At 43.4% G+C, this 26,465-nt stretch overlaps 1 protein-coding gene across 1 annotated transcript in view; it reads left to right on the top strand.

The window, feature by feature from the left end:
• The first annotated feature begins 877 nt into the window (after nucleotides 1-877).
• ADGRE1 (adhesion G protein-coupled receptor E1) overlaps nucleotides 878-26,465 on the top strand; it is a 675,746-nt gene continuing 650,158 nt past the window's right edge. The window contains exon 1 of the mRNA XM_069219187.1: nucleotides 878-988. Coding sequence (XP_069075288.1) covers nucleotides 961-988 — 28 coding nt within the window. The 5' untranslated portion in view covers nucleotides 878-960. The remainder of the gene's footprint in view (nucleotides 989-26,465) is intronic.

The following is a 26,465-nucleotide window of genomic DNA, read 5'->3' as shown; positions in this document are numbered from 1 at the left end:
GAGGCAGCGTAATCCTGAAGCCATCTCTGGCCTCTTTAATCCATTTACAGACACTCCCTGTCCCTTCAGCTCACTCTTGCAGCTTTCTGCTTTCTACCTTTGTGACGCTTTTTCATTTCTCTTCCTCCGTCTTTCCCATATGTGTCTTTTGCTCACAGCAAAAGCTTGAGGCAGAAGAATTAGCGCCAGCTCTCAAAAATAAATGCTGGTGCTCAGCACCGGAAACAATAAGCACAAATTAAGCACTGCCGCTAAGTTAAGGCTTTCAATTAATAAAGCTAATATATAATGCATAACCCTAAATATGATATATTACTACATTAGTCAAACTAATGCTCAAAAGGTCATATTAATAAGCCATTAATAATTACATTTCGGAACATTGGCGGCCACTCACGTGGTCATACCTTCAAATGGGTGCATCATTTTTCTCTACTTTTTTTACATTTTCTACGCAAATCCATTTCTCAGAATACATGAATATTCATTAATATTTTTATTAAAACACCCCTCCTCCAGATACTCAGCTCTTCTGGGAAGTGTGAAACAAATGCATCAAGGGCTACGTTTGATCATTGAAGAGGCCACTCCTTACTGTGAGTAAAGACTACATGTAACTACATGGACCAGAATGCATAGACGAGGACTGGGGCATCTTGACAGCTAGTCTGCGACATAATAAACTGACTTTTCAAATGGCTTCATTAGCGCCAGCTCACCCTGAAGCATTCTATTCCTGGCCTCTGTTTGTGCAGACAGTAAAGAAAGACGTGCTGGGCTTCATGCAAAACGAGGTGGTTGGGCCCCTGTCTGTCTTATCGTTTTTTTTTATCTGATTGTTCAGAACCACTAGCAGCCAGGCACCCACGGCAAGTTTCTCAGCAATAAGGAGGAGGCGGACTTTTCTCAATTCTTCATCTCTTTCAGTTCCTCCTTCTGTGTCAGAAGAATTTTACCACAATGGGGAAGAGAGCTGCCTTATTCTTGGGTAAGTGCCTTTTATTTGCAATTCATAACATTGTCTTCTGGCCGTTCAAGCCTTCAGTTGTCGTTACTCCCCTCAGAGCTCTAAAACGAGGAGTCTTGGTTCAACAGCGATAGACAGCCAACTGGGACTACTAAAATGAGCGGCTAGCTCCCGGCCTGTGAGAGTGCAGATGCAGAACTTTGTTATCAGAGATGGTGAAACGAAGGATAGAAGAGGGCCCAGAACAGTTGTGTTATTACGTATTAGTGATTCAGACAGGCCATTAAATGGGATTACAAAGTAGGGGTCTCTAAAAGGGGCGAAGCCCTGTGCAATTAAAGGCTTGGCTTAAAAACGAAACTCATTTTCAGTGATTCCTATAGTGTGTCCCCTGACCGGTATTTCGGTGCCTCATGGAGCTCTCTCTTATTGATATGGAACAGAATAACTGGCATACACTAGCTAGAACTATTGTCTTTGTCAATGGTTGTTAGCTGTACAAGATGAACGAGCAAGAACAACGATTTTGATAGAAAGAATATTGATTTTTTTTTAATTCTGAAATAATGAGACTGTGAGTTAAACATTACTGCGGCATAAGTAAGGCTTGTAGTGGTCTTCAGAACGTCTCAAGCCTATTAGGTTCCTCCTATGTTAGACGCGTACGCCCCTTTTCTCTTTATATCTCCATATGCACATGTTAAAGCTCATCTCTTGACTCCTCAGAACCTACTTTTCACTGTTCTCCTGAATGCACTTCCTAGCATCTTCTTCACTTAAACACACACTCGCCAGTAAGCACTGCATTTTCTTTTGCTTTTGCCCAGCCAATATTTTAACAATTCCGTATCTCCTTCACGCACAAATCCTGCACTGAATCGCAATTGCAACAGGAATACGACTCTTGCTCTGTGAACTTTTCAGAGAGGCTAAAGATTGGATGAGCATTTATTCTGAACATCTTCCTAGTTTCATCCTCCTGAAAGAAACTATGAAAAACTCAAAAGGCCTTCCACCTCAACTCCAGAGCTCTTAAAAGAAAGAAATGAAGAGAGGGAATGAATATGAATGAGAATGCACTATACAAGAAAAATATTTTGCACAAATAAATACAGATTCACAACATCCTGAAAATTGCAAACACTGAGGGAATGCAAGATTAACTAAAGCATGTGAAATATTAACTAAATGGCTGAAATAGATTACCTTAATTGTTCAGAAATTGATCAGTGTTTTTTTTAAAAATAAAGTTAAGGTCATGATAAGCCCTATAGGGACCTGTTTCAATGTCTGTTATGGATTACTTCCGTGTGTGAGAACCCGAGGAACATGGCCGATGTAAAGCCCTTAAAGTAGCTTTGTATGCTGCTACTGACGTACTTCCACCTCACAGGCAGGAGCTTTGCAAGCTACTACTGACGTACTTCCACCTTACAGACAGGAGCTTTGCAGGCGACTACTGATGTACTTCCACATTACAGACAAGAGCTTTGCATACCACTACTGATAAACGTCCACCTCACAGGCAGGAGCTGCGCATGCTACTTCCTATATACGTCCAACTTATAAGCAGGAGCTTTCCATTCTACTACTGACGTACTTCCACCTTACAGGCAGGAGCTTTGCGTGCTACTACAGATGGGCCTGATCTGCTTGACTTCACAGTTGGGCTACTGTTCTCTATTCAGAGACATGTGTTCATAGGCTCTAGCCCTGCCAGGAGAAACAGACAACAAGACCAATGTACATGTGTCCATTCCATACATTCCAACATTTTAGAGCAGGCAAGTGGGAGATCTTTAAAAATAGGTGGGTTAATGTATTTTCCCCACTAGCTTATATTGAAGCTGAGGCAATCTGCCTGAATCAGCTTTATTGGTACATATGGTGACAGATAATCATAATTTCTTTTTTGGCAGTTTAATAACAGGGCAGCAAAAATGGAGCTCTAAACTCTGTTTTTGTTTGTGCTATGTAAAACTACCAAAAATAAAATGCTGAGGTCTGTCACATGCTCTATTCTCCCCCTTCATGAATTAAGACAAAGTTTTAACCTTTGATGTCAGGGATAATTTGTGGAGGGGAATATTAGAGGGTCTAGCCTTGAAATCGGTAGTCTCTCACCTAAATCGGGAGGGTTCGCATGTATGCTATTCAGCTTACACCAGCTAACTGCTAGAATTCTGACGGCATGGATTTCAAAAAAGCGACCCCAAAGCAATACTATCCCTCAATAGTTTAGAATTACACGGGGAGCGAATCTCACATCATGGACTAAATAAGGCTGAAAAAATATCTTGTCCTAAAGATCGCTTACAAAAATCCCGAAGGGATTAATAACAGAAAATCTGCTCCCAATGGAATGATATTTTTGCTAACATCAGTTAGGACATGATATCCGTGCAGTGACGTAACATGGTCAGTAGGACTGGTGGGGGCGATGGATTCAGACTTTCCAACAATCACACTGTCATATACTATTGAAATGCATTGTATGATAAACATGAGAGAGGCTAAAGGTGTGGTGGAAAGGAAGACGAATGAGGACTGATAGGGGTACTAAGTAAGAGAAAACTCAATATTTTGTAAAATAATCAGCATTTTTTAAGACGTTCAAAATGGAGAGAGAAAAAGTGTGTGCATTTTAGTCTGTGTATGTAGAGATTCCTGGTGAAATGCGACAGAAACCTCAAATACCTGACTGAAGCCCCCACACCCAACTATTTCCCAGAAAATACATTTATTAGGGGGATGTAACACCCCCAAACACCTCCCGAAGTTACCTCCATGTATCTGTATCAGATAGCATTTTTGTCAATAATGTTTCGAAATGCAACTCCAAGGGGTAAAACGTGATGTTTAAAACCAACAACATCTATGTGAGTAACTTCTTCTCACTGCAAATGGCAGGAGTCAACCCCTTTCAAGGGTGGAAAAGGATCCCGAAATTCACAGGGGTGTTAGGTAAGGGGTTTTCCTATGAGGACATTATTTTTTACATGAGCCTATTGCCCACAAAAAACACACCCACAGAGAGCCTTGGATTTGAAAACATAGTGCTAGACGAAGTAGAAGTTATGAAACACATGAGGCATTCAATCCCATAAGACATATCCAAGACTGCTAGAGAAGCACTGATGAAACTAAACAATAAAACTAACATTATCATTAACCCATTCTTGATGAAGTCTCTGCTAAGGACTGTAAAGTCAGGACCAATTTGATTAGGCTAACTATAACCTGTGATCAAACAAGTTAAAAACAAAGATCATGATTTTCAAGAAAAATAGGAAGAAAACTGTTGGACCTGTCCCTCTGTGCAAGGTCTGCCTTCCTCCTCCTATTCTTTTACTTATTTTGTTGTTGCTGGCCTTAGGACTCTGTGCACTTTACCATTGCTAACCAATGCTAAAGTACTTGTACTCTCTTCTCTAAATATGGTTTGATTGGTTTATACTCAATTGACATATTTAATTTACTTGTAAGTAAGTTGTAGAATGGTGTACCATATGCTTAGGGCCTGTAAAATAAATGCTACTACTGGGCCCGCAGCACTTATTGTGCCTTCTACTTAAATAGCACTGTAAAACATGTGCCAGGCCTGCCATTGCAGCCTGAATGCTGTTTTAAACTGTCATGTCCACTTGGCATTTCAACCCCCTTGCCAAACCCTACACTCCCCTTTTATTACATATGCCACGCCTAATGTAGGCCCTAGGTAGCCCATTGCGCATGATTATCGGTAACTAAACGCTTGGGCATGTACTTTTATGTTTTACATGTTCTGGTAGTGAAAAAGTTGTGAATGCCTTTTTCACTACTGTGAGGCCAACCGTTCCTATAGGATAACACTGGGGATTCCTCTAAGTCAGAATCCCTCAAGACCATAATGATACCTGTTAGTTTTACCCTAATGGGATGAAGCTAACATCTGTGGTATTATGACTTGTTAGACCTGACAGCCTTAGGGTAGTCACCCCTAACTTTTTTGCCTGCCTCCCTCCACTTTGTGGACACTGTTTTTGCTGGTTTTTAGACTCTGCGCACTTTACCACTGCTAATCAGTGCTAAAGTGCATATGCTCTCTCCCTTAAAACATGGTAACCTTGAATCGTACCTGATTGGACTATTAATTTACTTATAAGTCCCTAGTAAGGTGCACTTTATGTGCATAGGGCTGGTAAATTAAATGCTACTAGTGGGCCAGCAGCACTGGTTGTGCCACCCACTTAAGTAGCCCCTTTTCCTTGTCTCAGGCCTGCCATTGCAAGGCCAGTGTGTGCAGTTTCACTGCCACCTCGACTTGGCATTTAATAGTACTTGCCAAGCCTAGAACTCCCCTTTTTCTACATATAAGTCACCCTTAATGTGTGCCCTAGGTAACCCCTAGAGCAGGGTGCTGTGTAGGTAAAAGGCAGGACGTGTACCTGTGTAGTTATATGTCCTGGTAGTGTAAAACTCCTAAATTCGTTTTTACACTACTGTGAGGCCTGCTCCCTTCATAGGCTAACATTGGGGCTGCCCTCATACACTGTTGAAGTGGCAGCTGCTGATCTGAAAGGAGCAGGAAGGTCATATTTAGTATGGCCAGAATGGTAATACAAAATCCTGCTGACTGGTGAAGTCGGATTTAATATTACTATTCTAGAAATGCCACTTTTAGAAAGTGAGCATTTCTTTGCACTTAAATCCTTCTGTGCCTTACAATCCACGTCTGGCTGGGCTTGGTTGACAGCTCCTTGTGCATTCACTCAGACACACCCCAAACACAGGGTACTCAGCCTCACTTGCATACATCTGCATTTTGAATGGGTCTTCCTGGGCTAGGAGGGTGGAGGACCTGCTCTCACACAAAGGACTGCCACACCCCCTACTGGGACCCTGGCAGACAGGATTGAACTGAAAGGGGACCTGGTGCACTTCTTAGCCACTCTTTGAAGTCTCCCCCACTTCAAAGGCACATTTGGGTATAAAACAGGGCCTCTGCCCTACCTCATCAGACACTTGCTGGAGAAGAAACCTGAACCAGAAACTACATCCTGCCAAGAAAAACTGCCTGGCTGCTCAAAGGACTCACCTGTCTGCTTTCTACAAAGGACTGCTGCCTTGCTTTTCGCCTGCTGCCTTGCTGAACTCTTGTCTGGCTGTGAAAGTGCTCTCCAAGGGCTTGGATAGAGCTTGCCTCCTGTTCCCTGAAGTCTCAGGACCAAAAAGACTTCCCTCTTTCGCTTGGACGCTCCGTGCGCCGAAAATTTTGACGCACAGCTTGTTCCGCGGCGAGAAAAACGCTGCACACCGACGCTGATCGTCGCAACGCTCTTGGGACGACCGAAAATCCGACGCACGGCTTCGCAAGGACAACGCCGCCCGACCTCTAGAGGAGAAATCGACGTGACGCCTGCCGTGAGATCGTAATTTCGACGCGCAGCCCCGCAGAATGACGCGCAGCCGGAAAACAAGCTGGAAAATCCCGGGACATCTGGTAATCCCCGCGATCCACGAAAAGAGACTGTCCGCACGCCGGAAAACGACGTACGACTTCCCCGCGTGGAAAATAACGACGCAAGTCCGTGTGTGCTGAGGAGAAATCGACACACACACCCTTTTTCCACGCACCTCTTCTTTTGAGGCCCTCTGAGGAGATTTTTCCACGCTAAACCAGGTACTTGTGCTTGAAAGAGACTTTGTTTATATTCTAAAGACTTAAGACACTTTATATCACTTTTCAGTGATATCTCTACAATTTCCCATTGCAACTTTATTCTTTTTGACCTACAATTATCTTGATAAATATTATATATTTTTCTAAACACTGTGTGGTGTATTTTTGTGGTGCTATATGGTGGTATTGTATGATTTATTGCACAAATGCTTTACACATTGCCTTCTAAGTTAAGCCTGACTGCTCGTGCCAAGCTACCAGAGGGTGGGCACAGGATAATCTTGGATTGTGTGTGACTTACCCTGACTAGAGTGAGGGCTTTTGCTTGGACAGGGGGTAACCTGACTGCCAACCAAAAACCCCATTTCTAACATGACTGAATTCCTTTAAGTTAGAATCCCCCCTAAACCATAACAATGCTAGTTAGTTTACCCTACTGATGGTGTGTTGTTGTAATAGCAATCCTGCTCAGTATGAGAGGAACCACAGATTCAGACATTTGGTGCATGTAGTTATCTGAGGAGCCAATGGGCCAAACCTCCCATCTGTTGGCTTATGATTGAACTCCTCTAAATCAGAATCCCACCTAAACCATTTGGGATTCCTTATTGCATTTAATAAACTGTAATTTCCAATTGGGAGCTGGTGGCTATGTCATGTTTAGTGTCTTTGGAATTGTGGTGAAGAGCCCTATTTAATGGTACATTTGGGATTTTGATCACAATTATAAAAATTGCACATTTAGAAAGTGTTCTGTACTTAGTCCTTTTGTGCTCAGCCTGGATTGGGTCACATGACTGGGTGTAACTGACAGACTTTGCGAATTCCTCCCAGACAGTCACATAATGGAAGGATTAGGTGTGTCAGGGTGGGCCAGCTGATGAAAGGATGGGGAGGTGAAGCTGACCATAACCCCACATACAACTAAATAGCCTGCCCCCTGCCTGCACACAAAGGGCCTAATTTTAATGCATTGTCACTTCAACCAGCTTAGAGCCAGGCCAGGGAAGGCAGGAAATTCCATGCAGTTTAAAGCCACTGTCTAGAAGCTTCTCACACCTTCTGGAACCAAAGCACCCGGGCATAAAAGTAGGACCCCAGACAACAGTGGATACTCTGCCAGAAAGAAGGACTGCTGTGCTGCTGGTAGGAATGACACTCTGCTGGACTGCTGCTCTAAAGAAGCTGCTGCCCTGCTGCCCTCTTGCCTGGGGAAGAAGAACTGGACCTGCAACTTTACTTCAAACATAGAACCCCAGAGTGACTCCAAGGGCTAGTCTGCTGGCTCTTGATCTGAACCTCAGGGACATAAAAGGCTCCCCAACCAGCTCCTGGACCCAGCTGCAGTGTGTTCCTGACCCCAAAGTGGTGCCACTCAGGCCCTACACTTTTGGTGTTGCTCTGCAAGCTTAAATCAAGCTTTTGGGCTCCATGCAATCTTGAACTGGCCCATTAGCACCAAGGCCATGCCGCTCTCACCACAAATCAGTGCAGAGCATTGCCAGCCTGTCTATTCGCACTGCAACATTGACTGCTCACGGGGAACAATCAACACAAACCCCCAGCCTGCCAATCTGCAACACCCGACTGCTCTTCGCACCATGCCAACAGCCTCTCACAATGCTCTCCTTGCTCCTCACAGGCCTCTCCAATGCGAATCGAACTCTTGGAACAAAACCTAAGAAGGTAAAACTTCAGCAGAACTAATCTGGGACTCTATTGAGCCTGGGATTCATCGCAGTCAGCCTGCACTATCAACTTTGATCTGGTCCACTGCAACCAGATAGCTACGGTTGGCACTTTATGCCTTTAGGTGCTATTTTACCCTTTATTCTTAACAATTCATAACTCTGGTTGTACAGATTGGATTTTTGTCATTTCGGTCTTGTTTTATTTATAGAATGTTGTTCTATTTGTCTAACCTGATGTGGGATCTTTCTGTGTGATGTTTTACTGTTTGAAGAGTTGCACAAATACTTTACACATTGCCTCTAAGGTAAGTCTGACTACTCTGTACCAAGCTACCAATTGGTTGAGCACAGGTTAATTTGGTGTTTGCTTGTGTCGTACCCTGACAAGGATCATGGGTGCTGCTTGACCAAGACTCATTCCCCAGTCAAACAGTAGCCCAATTTCTCACAAAAACCAAGGCCTTTCAAATTAAAATCAGAAAACTGGAAGAAGTTAACATGATTGCATACCTAGGCTTAACAATTTCAAACAACCTTCAGTGGAACCAAGAGATCAAAAGGGTAATTGAGAAGACATAATCTTCTTACAATGCAATATTATTAAGGATGGCCAAGGCACAAGAAAATTGCTTCTCCTTGAACCTAGAAAATGTCATTGTTAGACCTGTCAGCCTTAGGGTGGTCTTCATCCCAACTTTTTGCCTTCCTCCTCCATTTTTCTGAACTCATTTTTGCTGTATTAGGACTCTGCTTACTTTACCACTGTTAACATGTGCTAAAATGCTCGTCTCTCTCCTCTAAAACCTGATAATATTGGCTTATCCCCAATTGGTATATTTAATTTATTTATAAGTTCCTAGTAAAGTGCACTTGCATGTGCCCATCACCTGTAACCTAAATGCTACTGGTGGGCCCGAAGCACTGACTGTGCCACACACTGTAGTACCCCTTTAAACATGTCTTAGTCCTGCCATTTCAGAGCCTGTGTGTAAAGTTTTAAACTGACATTTCTACCTGGCAAAATAAACCTTTTGCCAGGCCCAATGCTTCCGTTTTAATATAGATGCCAACCTATGGTATTCCCTGGACAGCACAGAGGGTAGGGTGCAATGTATTTAAAATGTAGGACATATATGTTTTAGTTTTACATGTCCTGGTAGTGAAAAACTCTTAAATCTGTCTTTCACTACTGCAAGGCCCATCTCTCCCGTAGGATAACATCGGAGTCAACTTATTACATTTTACAAGAGTCACTTCCAAATGGAAAGAGATAATTCTTTCAAGTTTGGTGTCTGTAGAATCACAATTTGAATTCTTAACTTCTAGCTTAATTTATGGTGAAGTTGGATTTTAAATTGCAATTCTGAAAATGCCACTTTTAGAAAGTTGGCATCTTCTTGCCTTAGCCATTTGATGCATGCAGCCTATGTCTGGTCACTTGCCTGGATGTAGTTGACAGCTGGGCTTTATGTATTCTTCCTAGACAGACATACACATTGGGAGCTTAGGTGTGACTTTATGGGCTGCCTGAGGCAGGATGGGAGGGAGGAGCTATACACAACCCCACCTACACCTGAAAAAGTTTATGCCCTGTCCCCACACAAAGGGCCTAATGGCTCTGTATGTTCACTCTAGCCGGCTTGGAGCCAGGGCAGGAAAGGCAGGGAATTCCTTGCCCTTCAAAGACATTAGACATTTCTTCCACCTTCTAGAACCAGGGTATCAAGGTATAATTACTGGAGAACAGACACCACAGTACGCTGCTGGACTCATGCTTTGCTGAGCTGCTGCCCTCTTGCCCGGTTGAAAAGGACTGGCCCTGCATCTCCTGGGCCCAGAACCCAGGGCTTTGAAAAATGTCATCTTTTCGACCTTTTTTATTATTCAAAATCAAATCAGGAAGTGACTTTTATTCCCAGAATTCTCTTCATCCACCTTCTCAACCAAATGCGCCTTACGGACAGCTGCCAATCTGTGCACGACCCTACTCACTAACCAACCTATCCCAGTGCAGTTCCGATGACTTCACACTCACACGTACTGCGGCTAACAAAGTCTTGCGGCTGGTCCTCCCGAACTCAGGTTTGAAAAGGTGAAAAGGACTGGACCTGCATCTATTGGACCCAGAGCCCAGGGCTAGGTGGCTGGCCTCCTGATCTGAAGTCTCAGGTACATTAAAGACTTCCAACGTCCCTGTTTCTGCACCTGGACTCTACAATCTGTGAGTCTACACTACCAAGTGGTGCCACCTCAGTCCTGGACCCTTGGAAGTGGGCCTCAGGTGCTTTCCAGCAGAACCAACAAATCTTCTCTGCTGAGCAATGCATCCCCAAGCATAACCAATGCATCTCCTCAGCTGAGCAGTGCATCCTTGAGCAGTACTGATGCATAGCTGCTGCTGCATCGATGGGACCTGTCCCAAAAGACTCACATTGCCACCGCATCCTGCATCTTGGGTTTGATGCATCACCTTTGGAACCGCCGGTGCGTGATGCTTCAATGGAACAATCTTTGCATCTCTCATTAACGGTAGCTCCTCGACTATGATAGCTCCACATTGCAGACACACCACTCATCGGAACCTACACATCTCCTTGAATGCACAACATATCCCTGAGACTGGCCTTCGCATTGCAAGCCCTGTTGATGGGATCCTCAACATCGACGTGACAGAACCTTGTATCCCAGCTTTGCCGCATCCTGGGACCGACTCATCTCCTCGACGCATCTTCGACTCAGATCCATGCAAAGCTCTGCAACCAGGATTTAAGGTACTTTATTCAGCAGGCCTAACTAGGTCCCTGTAGCCGGCCCACGCTTGGCTTGAACTTGTAACTTCGACTCGGTCTGGCACCACCAGATATCCCTAATAGCGCTTTTCATTTTTTGGTACTATTTTTACCTAAAACTTTAAAAATTAAATATCTTTGGTTCTACTAATGGGTTTTTGTTGTTTTGGTCTCGTTTTGTTAAATCTACTCTATTTTTCTAACTCTGTTGTGGGATCCTTTTGTGGCGTGTTGGCAGTCAAAGGGGTCAGCCAGTGGAGTCGGCTCAGAACTGCTACTTGGCCAAAGCTCAGACAGTCTTGGAAAAAAATCTATTGTGTGACTGAGTGAGCACAATCCCTGTTAGTCAGTGGAGGAGGTATGGATCCACCCAAAAATGAGTCAAAACAAGAGGGGCATTTTACATTTATGTTGCCACATGAATCAGAAATCAAGAGACATCCGAATGTGAAAACATTGGTGGTCGAAAACTGGATAGTTATACTAGAGAGGAATAGTCTCAAGCTTGATAAGCCCTGTGGCTATGCTCCCACAAAAGTATGCAGTATGGTCTCTGGAAGTAGAAAAATCCTTCCATGAGGAGTGGAAGTTTACCCTTTGAACCTTGACACAAGCAGCTACACTTTCCACAGAAAAATTGTAAGTGGTACATAAAGAGCAACACCAAAAACAAAAGCAATCTGAACTTAAGAAAATAATTCTTTAAAGTTCTGAAACCAACTTAGTTCATTTAATGGTTAAAAAGATACCAAAATGACAAAAATTGAATGTGAGAATCAGGAGTGATGAAGTTATGAAAAAGAATCCTTCGGAAATTATGGCAATGCAACACATCAATGTTATTCAACGGGCCCTAGACAGCTGTCTGAGCAAGGTTAGGCAAGACCCAGTGTTTCACCACAGCCAAGAGGATTACTTTGGATTCAGCCATTTCTCTTGAAGTCACAGACCTCCAGAGGGGCAACATGGGAAGCAATGGCTGATATTGCTTCACAAGTGTGGATACGTTTTTTTTGCCATCCAGATGAAGCTCAAAGTTTATGATTTGCTCAACACGTGAGACTGGGGACACCAATGTTGCATCATCATTGGACACTCTTTACCACCTTTAACTGATTTATCTATGGTTTTGGAAACTGGAATTGATTGGTCTGAATATGTCAGTGGGGCTTAGTGGGAGGATGGGGCCAGGCAGTGCTTCACAATTTTGGATACTGTGATTGTTACTTCCCACAGAATTCTCAAATCTTGAGACCAAAAATCTCTGAGCAGAACAAACCATTAAATCATCCCCACAAAGCTATGCCTTGGCATTGTGAGCCATTCGTCCAAAGATGACAAATAGGTTCTAAGCCTCAACGCTTGTGACTTATGGCAAAAGGTCTGCATCTTTAGTTCAGGTGCTCCAAATGTCTCCACATCTTTGGGAGCTGCTGCTAGCCTAGAATGTTGGGCCATGTGTTCACATGGTAAAAAGGGCTTGTTGCACACTTCCTTCAGGACTACATCTAAAATTCCAGTTCCAAATAGTCTTACTGGTTCCTCTTCCAAAGTTGCACCAGGCCCTTTTATTCTGGTGGGTCTTCAACAGTCCACCATCCATAAACCTAAAAGTAGCTTCCTAGAATCAGAGATTCCAGAGTTTACATGAACTCTCTCCTCAATCTTTTCTCTGGAACTTGGCTCTGGATAATCCTTTCTTACAATCTTTGTCAGATAGGCCCACATATAGACTTCCTCATATGAGGTAGTGTTTTTATTCTTAGCCTGGGGAAGAACACCAATTCCACATGACAGGCTTCAGCATTGTGTGGTGTAGCTGGCATGAAGTTGTTCTGCAACACAGCTGAAAATGTAAAACATATGTGGATCACAGCTTATAAGCCAGAAGGAAAGAATTAAAGAACTAGAGAAGAAGCCCTTGTTTTCCAGGTCTGCTCTTGTGTTGCAGTGAATGCTCAGGAGTGTACACAGTATTTCACAAAGACTTAACATTGTGAACTCTCCTGCTCAGCCAAGCCATTGGCAGACCTGTCTTCCCTCCACCCACCCATCCCTTTATTGACATCTATCTGTATGCAGCTAGAAGACTGTCATTACTTGCAAAAGATATATTGTTAAAGAAGAGAGACAGACTGAAGAAGAGAAGCACAGTCAAGCACAATGATTAGTGTGTGAAGGTGTAAAAAGAGAGTTTAAGAGAAATAATGAGAGAGACATTTGTGATGGGAAAAGAAGAAAAGTGAGAGAGATACGATATTGATGGTTTAAGGAAAGAGCAAATAAATAAATCAGAAGGGACGGGTGAAAAAGCTGATGAAAGCAGTAAATTACAAAGGTGATGTGACAATTAAAATTCCCCTTTACAACATTATACAAAGGCATACAGACAGACAGACATGATGGAGGAGCTGTCATTCATAAATGCAAGACGGAAGTACATATTAGTGGCCTTTTGAGTGTTAGACCTGTCAGCCTTAGGGTGGTCTTCCCCCAAACGTTTAGCCCTCCTGCCTCAAATTTCTCTTAACTCATTTTTGTTTGCCTTAGGACTCTGTGCACTTTACCACTGCTAACCAGTGATAAGGAGCTTTTTTCTCACTCCCCTAAAGATGGCTTCATTGGCATATACCTAATTAACATATTTCATTTACTTATAAACCGCTAGTAAAGTGCACTACACGTACCTAGGGCCGGTAAATTAAATGCTACTAGGGTGCCTGTAACACTGATTGTACCACTCAGTTAAGTGGTCTTTAAACTTGTCCCAGGACTGTCATTGCAAACTGAATGCAGCATTACATTCCCATGACTCTTGGCTTTTATAACTCCTTGTCAAGCCTTAAACTCCATTTTTACTACATATAAGTCACCCCTAAGGTAGGTCCTATGGTGCCTATAGTGCAGGATACTGTGTCATTAAAATCTAGGAATGTACCTTTCAGTTATACATGTCCTGGTAGTGAAAAACTCCCAAATTACTTTTTCACTACTGTGAGGCCTATCCCTCTAATAGAATAAGATTGTGGATTTCTTATTTCATTTAAAAAGCTGTAATTCTGGATTGTGAGGAGGTAGATCTGTCAAGTATAGTACCTATTGAATTGTAATGGTAAAGTCATAATTATTGTTACCATTTTGAAAATGCCACTTTTAGAAAGTTGGCATTTTTCTGCTCTTAGCCCTGTGTGCCTGCAGCCTGTCTCACTTGTTTGGGGTGGGTGACAGCTGGGCTTTGTGTATTCCCTATAGACAGACACACACAATGGGAACTTAGGTGTGACTTGATGGTCCCTGGTGGGCCAGCAGACAGGATGGGAAGGTGGAGCTGGCCAAAGCCTTACATTTGCATCTGAATAGGCTGGACTTGCATCTCTCCAAACCAGAACCCAGAGTGACTCCAAGGGCCAGCCAACTGGCCCTGCTAATTTGAAGTCTCAGGAACATAAAAGACTTCCATCCAACCCAACTGAACTCTGCCAGCTGTGAGCCTGACCTGTCAAGTTGTGCCTCCTCAGTCCTGGACCCTTGAAGGTAGATCCTCAAGAGCTGCTCCAGCAGAACCACAGCATCTCCACCGTTACGTGGACAGAACCACTTCATCTCCGCTGTTGCGTGGATAAAGTCAGCGCATTTCTTTCGCAACCAGAATTGCTGCATTTTCTTTGGCACGAGGCTCCTGATTCTCTGTCAGCGAAAGCCTTGATGATGATGCCGAACTCCATATCGCAGCCACTTCGTTCATCTGAATCAGTGCATCACCTTGTCATTGATGCATCCTGCTTCTGCACCTGAACTCCATCACATCTTGGTTCTGACGCATCGCCATCCTCTGCATGGGGAACTTCGAGGCAACTCCTCAGCTGCATGAGAAATTCACTGCATCTCCTAGATGGTGTGGTTCAGCACCAATACAATGCTCCTGCACTAGGGGCCATTTTTGTGACCTGGTTACATCTCTCTTGCACTATGCAACATGGTGCAAGAGTGACAAAAACCTAAAGTCAGAGTTTTGAAGCCAAGCAAAGGCACTTTGCATGGCTCTGAGTGGCTTAAAAAATCAGGAGTAAAGCAATGCAGAGTAAATCACTGCATTGCCTTACTTTCAGCTAGGGAGATGTTCCATGGGCATTGAGCGGGTGTTCCCACACAACTCCCATAGCTTTTGATGCATCTCCAGATTTACAAGAGCCTGTAAACCTGGGGACGCGCCAACATTTTACAGCTTCCAAGGGGAGGTATACCAAAGAGAAATATCTCGATTTTGCCTCTTTTCTTCCTCTTTCTATGTGTGCTGCATTCTCCATGACACAGAGAAATAGGAATATGCCTCTCAGGATTGTGCAGGAAGGTGTCCCACCTGCACAAAAACAATCCTGCATGCAATGCAGGCACCCTTTCACCGTGGTGAAAGGGTGCCTATGATTGCGCTAAGCAGCCCACTGTGCATCAGCTCAAGAGAAAAAGTTACAAATGTGTTGTATGCTTTAAACGTGGTGCATTCCTGTCTTTTCCCAGTGATGTAGGACAGCACAGCAAGCTGACTTGCTGTGCTGCACTGCACCACTTTCTGATAAATATGCCCCTTGGATTTTAAGTAACTTTGGTGCATTGGGCCCATTGGGCCCAGTGTGTCACTTTGGTGCAGTGGGCCCAATGGGTACCCAACGGGTACCCGCACTCCATAAAGGTCGGCCTGAACTTTTGACTTTGTCCCGGTCTTGTGCAAACAAATAGTGCTGGTTGTTGCTTTTTGCTTGTAAGCACTTCTCTACAGTTTATTATTTAAAAATTCATACCTCAAGTTCTACCTATTGGATTTTTGTTGTTTCGGTCTTGTTATATTTATGAAATTAAGTTATAATTTTCTAACCAGGTATGGTATCTTTTTCAGTGATGTTTTTGCTGTTTTACTGTTTGAAGTGTTGAAAAAATACTTTATGCATTGCCTCCATGACTACTCTGTCACCTAGCCAATTTTTTAACAGTCTCCTCGGTTTCTGTGTAACATACATGGGGCAACTCCATCATCCTCATTTCTCTGTGTTTTTAACTTCCTCGTTTAATGCAAATTCACCTACAAAGTGGTTAGAAGTTCCTTGATTTTTTACACGAATCTCTGTCTGACAAATGTATGACTGGCACTGATGTTTTCATTTTGCCTCTTGGTTCAAAATAAGTATTATTCAATTCAGCCTCTTTTCTTCATAAAAACCTATGTTAAAATAGTTTGAAAAAGCATATGCGTTGAATATCTTTGTATTTTATTTTCCGTGTAACCTACTGAATGGACTCTAGAACAAGAATTAGTATATACCCTTAAGAGCGATTGAACATCAATAATAGCCCAGGATTTTGTATGAATCTGATATTTCATCTGATCATTGCATCAAGCTGGTGGTCTGGGAAGCAAGCCTTTTCCTTGCAGCCTGTCGGAATCCTTTTCAGAGAGCCATGGGGTAGGCAGGGTTTTCTAGACCAGCCCATGGAGGTTGAGGCTTTTTACTCTTGATCTCCCAGGCCTGACCTATTATGCATTCCCCCTTCAGCACTTAAGTGTCAGTGGTAACATGGGTCGAGCAGTCCAAGTTTATTCAGGGGGAGTTAGGAACAAGTTATGCATAGGCTCAAAATGTGAAATACCCATATTGACCACAATCAGTTGACAACACACTAAATAAATTACACAGTTTCCTTTCAGTGCTTGCACTGTGGGTCCTCTCCCCACTTCCCCATTCTCCTTTGTTCTAAACATTGTGTCCTAGAGGATTTCAGGAGGTGACCATTGGTGCAGTCTGCACTAGGGTATGCATCAAAGTTCAAGCTTCACTCTTGAACGTTCAGCTCACTAGGTGGTAAACCTGTGAGCTCATATCAGTCTCACAAGGGCCTGCTGCCCTGCTTCACTCTTACCCAACTGCTCCTTAAGAAGTGTCCGGGAGCCAAGGTGCATATCATACATGCTTGAACAACTCACATAACGCCATTCCAAGGTGTGCGCTGAGACTTTCACATTTGGCGATGGCTTCCGAATACAGCAGCTCCTTCTTCACTGTCCTCCCAGCAGTGGCGTAGCGTGGGTTGTCAGCACCTGGGGCAAGGCAAGTAATTTGCGCCCCCTAACCCGGGGCAAGGCAAGTAATTTGCGCCCCCTAACCCGTGGATTTTAGCACTCGAGTCTCTTCCAAGATGTTGCGCCCAGTGCGGCCGGCCCCCCCTGCACTCCCCACGCTACGCCACTGCCTCCCAGTAAAGTCATGAAGGAGCAGCAAAGCTGCATGGCGGCTTCTGGTCTGGTTCAGGAGTCCCTCCACTGGGCCTGGAGACTCCTCTGACATGGAGATAGCTGCAACGGTCCTAGTGGCCCCCTTATGGCAACCGGAGGTCATTTGGCACAGACTAAACTCCAAACGAGGTTTGATAATCAGGGCTACAGCTGCAACAGTGTCAGTGGTAGCTTCCTGGCATACAGGGGTTACAGATAATGGGTGACAGCCCCAAAAGTGTCAGTTGCAGTGGGAGACTGCCCTAACATTCTCAATATCCCCCTCCGGTCACAGACATGGCCTGAATGAGAACAGTGACATGGACGGTAGCCCATAACTTCACAGCAGCCCGAACAGAGGTTTTTGACTTCCATAAGAGAGGGACGTTCTCTCACACAACACCAGTCCCAACTAGACAAGTGCCCCTCACTCTAATATCTGGGATCCGCTTGCCAGGATCCCCATTGGGTCTTCCTACCCCCAGACTTTCTCCTCCTCACACAGCATGCTGGTCTTGGTAGGCAGACAGAAATCTGGTGCAACAGGCAAATGGCAAGTGTTCTTTGGTCCTGGGTGATTCATGCCTCACCTAGCTGGGAGACTAGAAGACATTGATCCCAAGTCCTGGTTGCAGTAGCTTGAAGCCTTGGTGACCTCCGTTCTCCTGATGAACAGTGCTGATGAACAACTTGTGGTTCTCACCTTCATTTGCCAACTCCAGGCACAAATGTGATGTAGTGTCTGATACCTTTATATCTGGGTAATGGGTGTCAGCTCCTTTGACTTGCTCTTTGCTCGACACTGCTCTTTGTTAAAGAGACAGTCTGCCACAGAAATTGTGTTTCCAGTTCTGATTGACTCACAACACAGACCAAGGGAATAACCAGCAATCATATCTGGATGTCAGCCTAAATTGTATTATGCCTCATACAGGTCCAAAGTCCTACATCTTACTTTCTATCAAGATTCCTTGGTCCATAGCTGAATTTTAGCAGTCCCACCAACTCCCTGAAAATGAGCCCAGGCCCCACTGACAACTAACTCTTCCTGGAATCAAAGAGACTTGATATGCACATAGGATGCTCTGATCCCCTTCCAAGAGTATGTGTGTCCCACCCCAGCCTTTAGTAATGTCAGCAATTCACGCCTCCTGTCTGGAGGTTTCAGTCCTCACTTCCACAAGTCTCTTCAGTCCTTGTGCTTCCAAAATGGATTCCACAGACATCCATGTTATGTAACATACACAGGCATACACATGCATCTCGGCATGCAGATGCAAGTAAAACACACTGTCCAGAGCTACACAAAATCCATGCAGGCTAAGATTACGTTAAGTACACTGCCAGGGAACTTTACATGAGAGGGCGAGTAGACCCCCCTCCAGTGACACTGGTGAAAAGAACTGTTCACTCTACTGATTACTACTGAACACAAAAGGGGTTTGTCACTTAGTTCCAGGTAAGGGCAGTAGCATTCTACTTTCACGAGGGCAACTATTGGTGTGCACTGTTTGGTCTAAACGGACTACATTACCCTGAGACAGGCCTAGATCTTAGCACACACTCATAACCTGTTTTCACCCATGACCAAATATTCTTACCAGGGTCCAGATACCATGCAACTGGTGCACTCAGAGCAGGGTACACACCTGTCATCATGCAGGGGACTTCTCCATCCCAATGCAGACTTTCAAACATATTTCCTTGAGCAGGTAGGAACCTAAAGTCTAGTGATGACATAAATGTTAGTGGGCCTTGGGCACAAATGTTTGGATGGCCTCCCCTTAGTCATGGATGGCTTCTGTCTTGATTCGTCCTCTGTCATTGCCTCCAGAGTACTCCACCCACGGTTTTTGCCCAACTCTTATGTGAAGTCGCCAGTGCAGGTGGCTTTGTAGAGCAGCTTTTTTCAGTCAATTCAGCACCTCTATTTTATTTACCAAGACAAGAAAGGTCCAAAGGCTGTGTCAGCTTTGCCCATCCTATCAGCACGATCATATTTAAGTTTGAAAAAAGCAACATTGTTGTTTAATGTCCCAAATAGATAATTTTTCCTAGTATTTCAACATTGTATCACATGATAGACCGCTCTCCATGAGTCTTTACTGAAACTGCTTGTATTCATTAAAACGGGTAAAGGTGTGTTCCGCTCATTTAAACTATTTTTATAATATGTTCTGGGGTTATCCATCAGTGTCTAAGGATGGACTTTAGGTTTTCTGCTGCATGAAGAAGGTTTTTTCTTAGGGTAGAATAGCCTTGCCATAACAGGCAGTACATTGATTTGGTCTGTAAATGAGAGTTGTGAATGTCCAAATAGCATTAAATTTTGATTTACAGTGTAAACATTCAGACTGTGGAAGAGGCTCACTATCCCCTATGTTTTGCAAAGAACATTCTTTATGGTGATATTGTCTGGGTATGATGTTTGAAGAAGGAAGGAGGATTTCGCTTGTATACCTTTAGGCCCTAATACACGTCAGGCAGAACGAAAATTGATGCACGTTTCAAGCGTTAAAAAAAATTCCAACTGATTATTTTAGTAGTTAGGTTTTTCCTCATTTGTTTTTTCTGGTTGTGGGAGACTGTGACTCGAATTTCTTGTCTGGTAAAACCGGCTGGGGAAATCGCATGAGACTTTGGATGCTGTGGCAGTCAAAACTCATTTCCGTTTGGTTTTGTAACAGTGGAAAGCATACAATGTTTCCCAGACTAGAAAAAAATGTCCCCTTCCCTCTCTCACTCCCCCGCCCTCCTCACTCATCAGCCGCCCTAAACAGACCCCTTAGCATACACGTTACCAGCTGCTCAGTGTAGGTGGTAAATGTACCTGTTAAACTCCATGTAATTGAGAATTCTGTGTTGAGAAAAACGGCTCCACATGGCAACGAATTTAACTTGTAATTGAATGGCTCTGGGCGGTACTTCCGCCAGGTAATGGTAAATGTGCATTTGAATTTACCGCCCGGTAGATCCATCACAGTACCGTGCAAATGGTAACTGGGGCATGAACGTCATTTAAGGGTCGCCAGGGGTCGCAGCTCCGACCCCCTGGCTTTCCTTTTGCTACCCCTAGCACTGCCTTTGCGACCCCCTGGCTTCGAAGGTGACACACTCAGTGCCAGGAGCACAGTGGCAGCTCGCCCCGATGGATGCCAGTTGGGACTCCACTTTGTTTTCTGTCATTATTTTATGACACTAATAGTGAGTAACAATATATTATTCACTATTAGTGTAATAAAAATGGAGTACAATTAGCTGGAATGCACGCATAAATTCACAGTTTACATACACTCTCTCACACATAAACACACTCTCATCCGCAAGCACGCACACAACACACAGTTAAAAGTATTTTTCTTACCTCAGATGCCATGGAAGGGCATATTCCAGCTAACTGTACTCCATTTTTATTACACTATAGTGAATAATATATTGTTACGGAATGTGGGTGTGAGTGAAAGTGGCAGCGAAAGGGCGCGTGATGTCACGTTCCCTACCCCTGGCATTTTGGTGAATTGCCGTCCATGAACTGGGGCCCTTGTAGCTGGAGGTTTGCTCATACCTCGCTCTGAGTTATGTCAGTTGGACAATGGATAAAACTGTGTACCCTAAGAGGTCTTTCATCTATGCTATGCTCCTGCAGAGCTAGGGTCCCATGCCAAAGGTGTTGTATCTACACAGCTTAAGACGATAAGCACGCAACTCCTAAAGCCTAGAAATAACCAAGGTTAGTAGCTATCAGTTTTAGAAGTATGAAAGACTTAATGGAACTTTCTACATCAGACATATTTCATCCACATAATATCGAAAAAGATAGAGCAATGAGGAACAGGTTTAGCACCCGCGTGAAGCACTCTAGGTACCTAATAAAGGTATTTTAATTTGCGGACACATGAAACTGTCCTGACAGCAATTGTTTATTTTTTCTTACAAATAAACTGTGTTCTGTGCTATGACGTCGTCCCTGTCCTCATAAGTCCTCTGTCTCTACTATCGCCTACAGAAGGACCAAATATGTGCGTCTGTTGTGTGTGTGAAAAGTGAAATAATGTAGTGTACAAAAGTTTAAAGGCACGGCTTTGTGAGTGTATGTTGAAAAGAGGACATTGCTCACTTCAGTGCAGTTCGAAATTTCTGCAAGGGGCGCCGCACACCCCCAAAAAAGCAAGAGAAGGCAATCCTGTCTTGATCCTGCAAAGCATTTCTACCCCGGAGTTGATTTCACATCTAACTAAAAAGATTGCTTTTGTCACACACATAATTTTACCTTTTTATAACAGAAATTAGTTTTTTAAATTATTTTTGAAAATGCTAAACTATGTTTAATACATTGTGCAAGTACAGAAATATAAAATATATTATTTAAATGTGGACATGGTCGTTTAGACACTGGTGGGCAGCTCTCCAGTCACCCGGCTTGGAAGAGTTCAAAGCATGCACCATCCTGGAGGACGATCTTCTACCACATTGAGATTGCCTGTGCCTCTCTCTAGACCATAAGTACATCCACTAGTATGGTGGGTTTACTGAAAGCAGGTCTTCGGATGTACACAGTATCAATGTCCAATTGTCCAGGGAGTCTTCTGCCTGCATATCAAGTACACTGATTGTTTCCTTGCACAAGTGTCCACCTGTTGAGTTAAGGGTGCTGTGATGTAGCTAGGTTAAGTGGCACTTGGCTGGCTACACGTAGACACGTGTGCACACACGTGTTCACACTTGTAAGGGCTGCACCTTTGAGACTACTGTCTTCTCAGCCTGGTAACAGTGCACAGGTAGCCTGATGCAGAGAGATTCTGTAGGGTTAGGTATTGTCCTGGGATAGGTCGTATAATATTAGTGGACACTCATAAGTAAAGTCGGTGTCGTTTACTATTTTGTATGTAGTGACACTTTATTATATACCTGGGGGAAATCTGCCTTTGAATACAGTATTACTTCCCTTTAACCTACATAAGACATCAATTGAGTGAAATTGTGAGTCAATATGGATTATGCAAGAATTATCATATTTCTCTGGCTCAGCTCAGTAGTAGAGCCCAGCTCCCTGCAAAATGTGCCATATTAAAGACAAGGAGGCTCAAAGAAGAAACTCCAAGATGCTACGGCTCACCACCTGGAGCCACATGAGCTCAAGAGTGCTGCGGCCCGAGATATGCATGGAAAAAGGGTTTGGCCTTTGACCCCACCTCCCAATAATCGAAGTGCGCAGAGCTCTCCTGCAGAAGATAATCCAGTGCCGTTTTTTTCTCAAGAGGGCCCAGGACCCTATCTCCACATCCCTCATCATGTCAGAAGGAAGGCAGAGCACAAATGCGCTCCACCACCAATAAAATAAAGCACCCAGGACCCCATCTGAGGGACCTCAATAATTGATGGAGTCAGGGGAGTGCTGTCGCAAGCTCTCACCATAGAAGAAAGGGACCCAGGACCCCATTTCCAGGCCCCCAACTCCACAAGGACTGGGGGAGCACCGTGGCATCCCCAACAAAGAAAAAAGTGTCCTGGAACCCATCTCAAGGCCCATCATGACAGGAAGAGAAGGGGGAGCACCTTTGAGCCGTTGCCTTCCCCTGAGAAGGAAGGGAAGGGACCAGGACCCGATCTCTGGGCCCCAAATAAGTCAGGAGGCTGGGGAAGTACCATCGCGCTCCCCTACATGTGATGGGCCACCCATGCTGCCCGTACCCAGCTCTGGGGAGCAGGGCGGACACCACAACAAAGAACACCCTCCCTGCATGAAGTGGACAGGTGAGAAGCTTGCTGTCATCTATCATACTGATGGCAAAGGAGGATGCAGGCAGGTAGGGAGCCAGCTGGGGCAGCTAGGGGTGTGCTCCCTGAGGCACCCTTAACAATGAGGGAAAGTAGGGTGCCCAGGTGGGTTTGGGCACCCTCACCAACAATTTAAAAAAAGGATTCAAGAAGATGCCATGTGGCCTCGCAGAGAAATGTAGCTGGAGGTGTCTAATCAGCATGCATGCGCTGCGCCTGCGAGGTAGTATCTCATAATGCTCCGCAAGGTTAAGAATGCCGAAATCTTTCCATGATGTGGTGGCCCTGGTACTGCAGGGGCTCCATCAATGCCAAAAAGAGAGTGTAGGGGTCTGCAGGAGTACAGAAGCTTCCACTGAAGACAGTTAAAAAAAATACTGACCCTAAGTTTACACAGTCTAAGAAAAGATGACCCCCTCCCACCCCAGTGTTCTGCTTATAAATGAAGCACTCCATGACTGCAACATTTGTTGTAGAGCCCGTGAATGCAGCAACTTCTGTAGACTGGTGCTATGGCTGCAGGTTTTGGTCTAAGTTATTCAAAGAAAAGGTCAGGCCCATATAATAAGGTTTTTACAATGCGTTATTTTGTATTGGAATTGCTGACAGTAATGATTGTTCATGAAAGACTGCAATGCTTTATGAGTTGTAATGAGATTGCAGATGGATCAAGGTTACCAAGGTCAGGGATAGAATGATGTATTATGATATGCGATTTTGGTCTTTAAGTGATAACTTGAGAGAGCCAACAGCTCTGCTTGATTTAAAGTAACACCTCCCTTTATGGTTACATGCTATATTGTACGGGAGTGGGTACTATGATCTTTGGAGTCACGGTTTAATGGTACCAAACGTATTTCCACCAGCCTTATGTATATTTTTAAATTACTGCTTAGTATTGAGCAGTTTATGTGTAATAAATGTGCTTTTCCTCTTCTAAAGAAAACAAAAGCACAGACAGGACATTCATTTATTGAAAGTTATTATTGTGTGCCAATAAATGGTGACTACTAGCTCTCACCTCCTCCCCCAAGTAGTCCTTGGACTTCTCAACTTTGCTCCCCAGAGAGTCTAGCATTAAATTGGGGTGTTTGATTCCCAGTGAGAGGGGGGGTTGTGGATCAATTACTAGTGCAAGCCACACAACTAATGTCCCATTTCCTTACACTCATCCTATTTGTAAGGTTCCACTAAAATCACTTATGTTCCTTGTCTAGTTTCTAAATAGTTTTTTGGCGTGAGGCTCTTGTAATAGTGTCTACTCTTAGTTATTCCAGTTCAATGTATTGCATTTTCTAGCTCTGGTAGATATATAGAGCATTAAAAAGTACTTGGTGGTGCCCCTGCCCTTTCTAGGAACACTATCAGGATCCAAACGTATCATTAAAAAGCCCGTACAGGGCATTATGGGGTGCTCCTTGCCTTGGAGCAGCGAATAATAAATGAGCAGCTCTGCCCTTTTCTACTTTTTTGGGCTGTCCTGGTCCTAATATCTTCACCCATAGGTTGTTACAGTGTTGGGGGCTGAGGAGGGACCCTCAAGGCACCCACTGCCCCACCAACTCCCCAGTGTATGCATATATATTACGCTCTTGTTTTTGTTCTTTTTGAGGTTCCCTCACTGATTGTGAAGCACAATGTGGGGTTGGTCGTTAAAATGTTTCACAATTCTTCTACCACTCAATCACAAGACCATGTACTCTTTCAAAAGGTACTGATTCTTAGTACCATTTCTAATACATGGCCTTACCGTCTTTACTCAGTTAGTGAAGGTAAGTGCAAGTTATATCGAATGTAATAAAGTGTGTTTACAGTACTTGCCAGCTCAGTCTAGATACTGAACTTTAGTAGTTAACTCCATCACAACAAAGTAATTGATTCACAACATGTTCTAACCTGTGAGCGAAGATGTGGACTGATGTCAAAATTTGAGGAAGATCTGCATTGTATTGCGCACATAACAACAGAAAAGAATGCAATCCTGATTTAGACCGTTTTATGTGGGACTTCCTTAGTTAACAATTGAGTGCACCCCATCATTAGGCTTGTTCAGGTTTCTAAATCTGTTTCAATGATTGCGTTAAAGAGGCCTCTAGATACCCTCATGTTATTCATTTTCCCCCATAAAATTCGTGGATCTATACTGTCAAAGCCAAAGTGTAATTTATGAATGAGGTTATATACACGATGTCTTTACGTTCCTTTGAAAACTTATGTCTAAATATATAATATTGTCCATACCACATTGCTCCTTCCAAAAACCTGTTTGAAACATTGGTAAGATCCCCTTCTCTTCTCTTGTGTCTTAGTTATATTAAATATATATGCAAAGTCCATTTCTGCAGGAGAGCAATAAATACATCTGTAATTGCCAGGATCTGCAGAAGATAAATTATTGCATTAATTGTTCATGATGGCAGGATCATCTGTTTTATTAAACAATCTTCAAATACATGTAACAGTATTGAAGACCAAACCATTATTATTTTTCTTTGTGGTAGACACCGGAATGCTGCCAGGCCTGGGGCAGGCATGTTTTATAAAAACGGATCACTTTCATCTGCGCTGGATTAAATCAAGCTGTTTTTTTCAGTTATTTTTAACAGTATTAGTAAGCGATTTTATGACTTATTTTTGGTATATTTTTGGCAGCTGCTGATCCTTTTTGACTTCCACATTTAACCAAAATGTTATCTAATTCCTAGCTTCGGTGTTTTTTTTAATTGAACACCATGACTCAATCCCTTTATCTGCACTGTAGCTGTTTTTACAGACCCTTGATCTACATTTTTACGAGTTTTATAATTTTCTCCCTTTAAAATATTATCTCTTGGCAGATGATTTTATTTATTCTTTCTGCAACAATTCAGCGCGGCCTTCTCCTGGGGATTTTGGCCACGTTATCTGTAACCGCTTTATGATGTCATTTCTAATGCTGCCTGTGAAGTATGAAAAGTATACAATATTACTTGTGAATCTTTTAAGTCCTTCAGTTACTACATACAAATGTCAACATTTCACTTTACTGAGCCTTTGTTGACCATCTCAGCAACTATTTTGTGTTACAAAACATTCTCTCTCAAGGTCCACTTTTCTGGTCTTTTGTTAACATATTAATAAAATGAGCAAATAATGATTGCTTAGAACTGTTGGCATTATTACAAGAAATTGCAGAATCTATAAAACTCAATATTGACTATTATACAGTCAGTCGTAGTTGAAGATGTTTATCCATTGCTAATGCAGAAGTGTTAATGAAATTATTAACGAATATTCATGTATCCTGAATGTTGATTTTGCGTAGAAAGTATAA

Source organism: Pleurodeles waltl, chromosome 2_2 (assembly GCF_031143425.1).
Source record: "Pleurodeles waltl isolate 20211129_DDA chromosome 2_2, aPleWal1.hap1.20221129, whole genome shotgun sequence".
In the NCBI taxonomy this organism is placed as follows: Eukaryota; Metazoa; Chordata; class Amphibia; order Caudata; family Salamandridae; genus Pleurodeles; species Pleurodeles waltl.
This window is presented reverse-complemented; position numbering and strand designations above follow the sequence as displayed.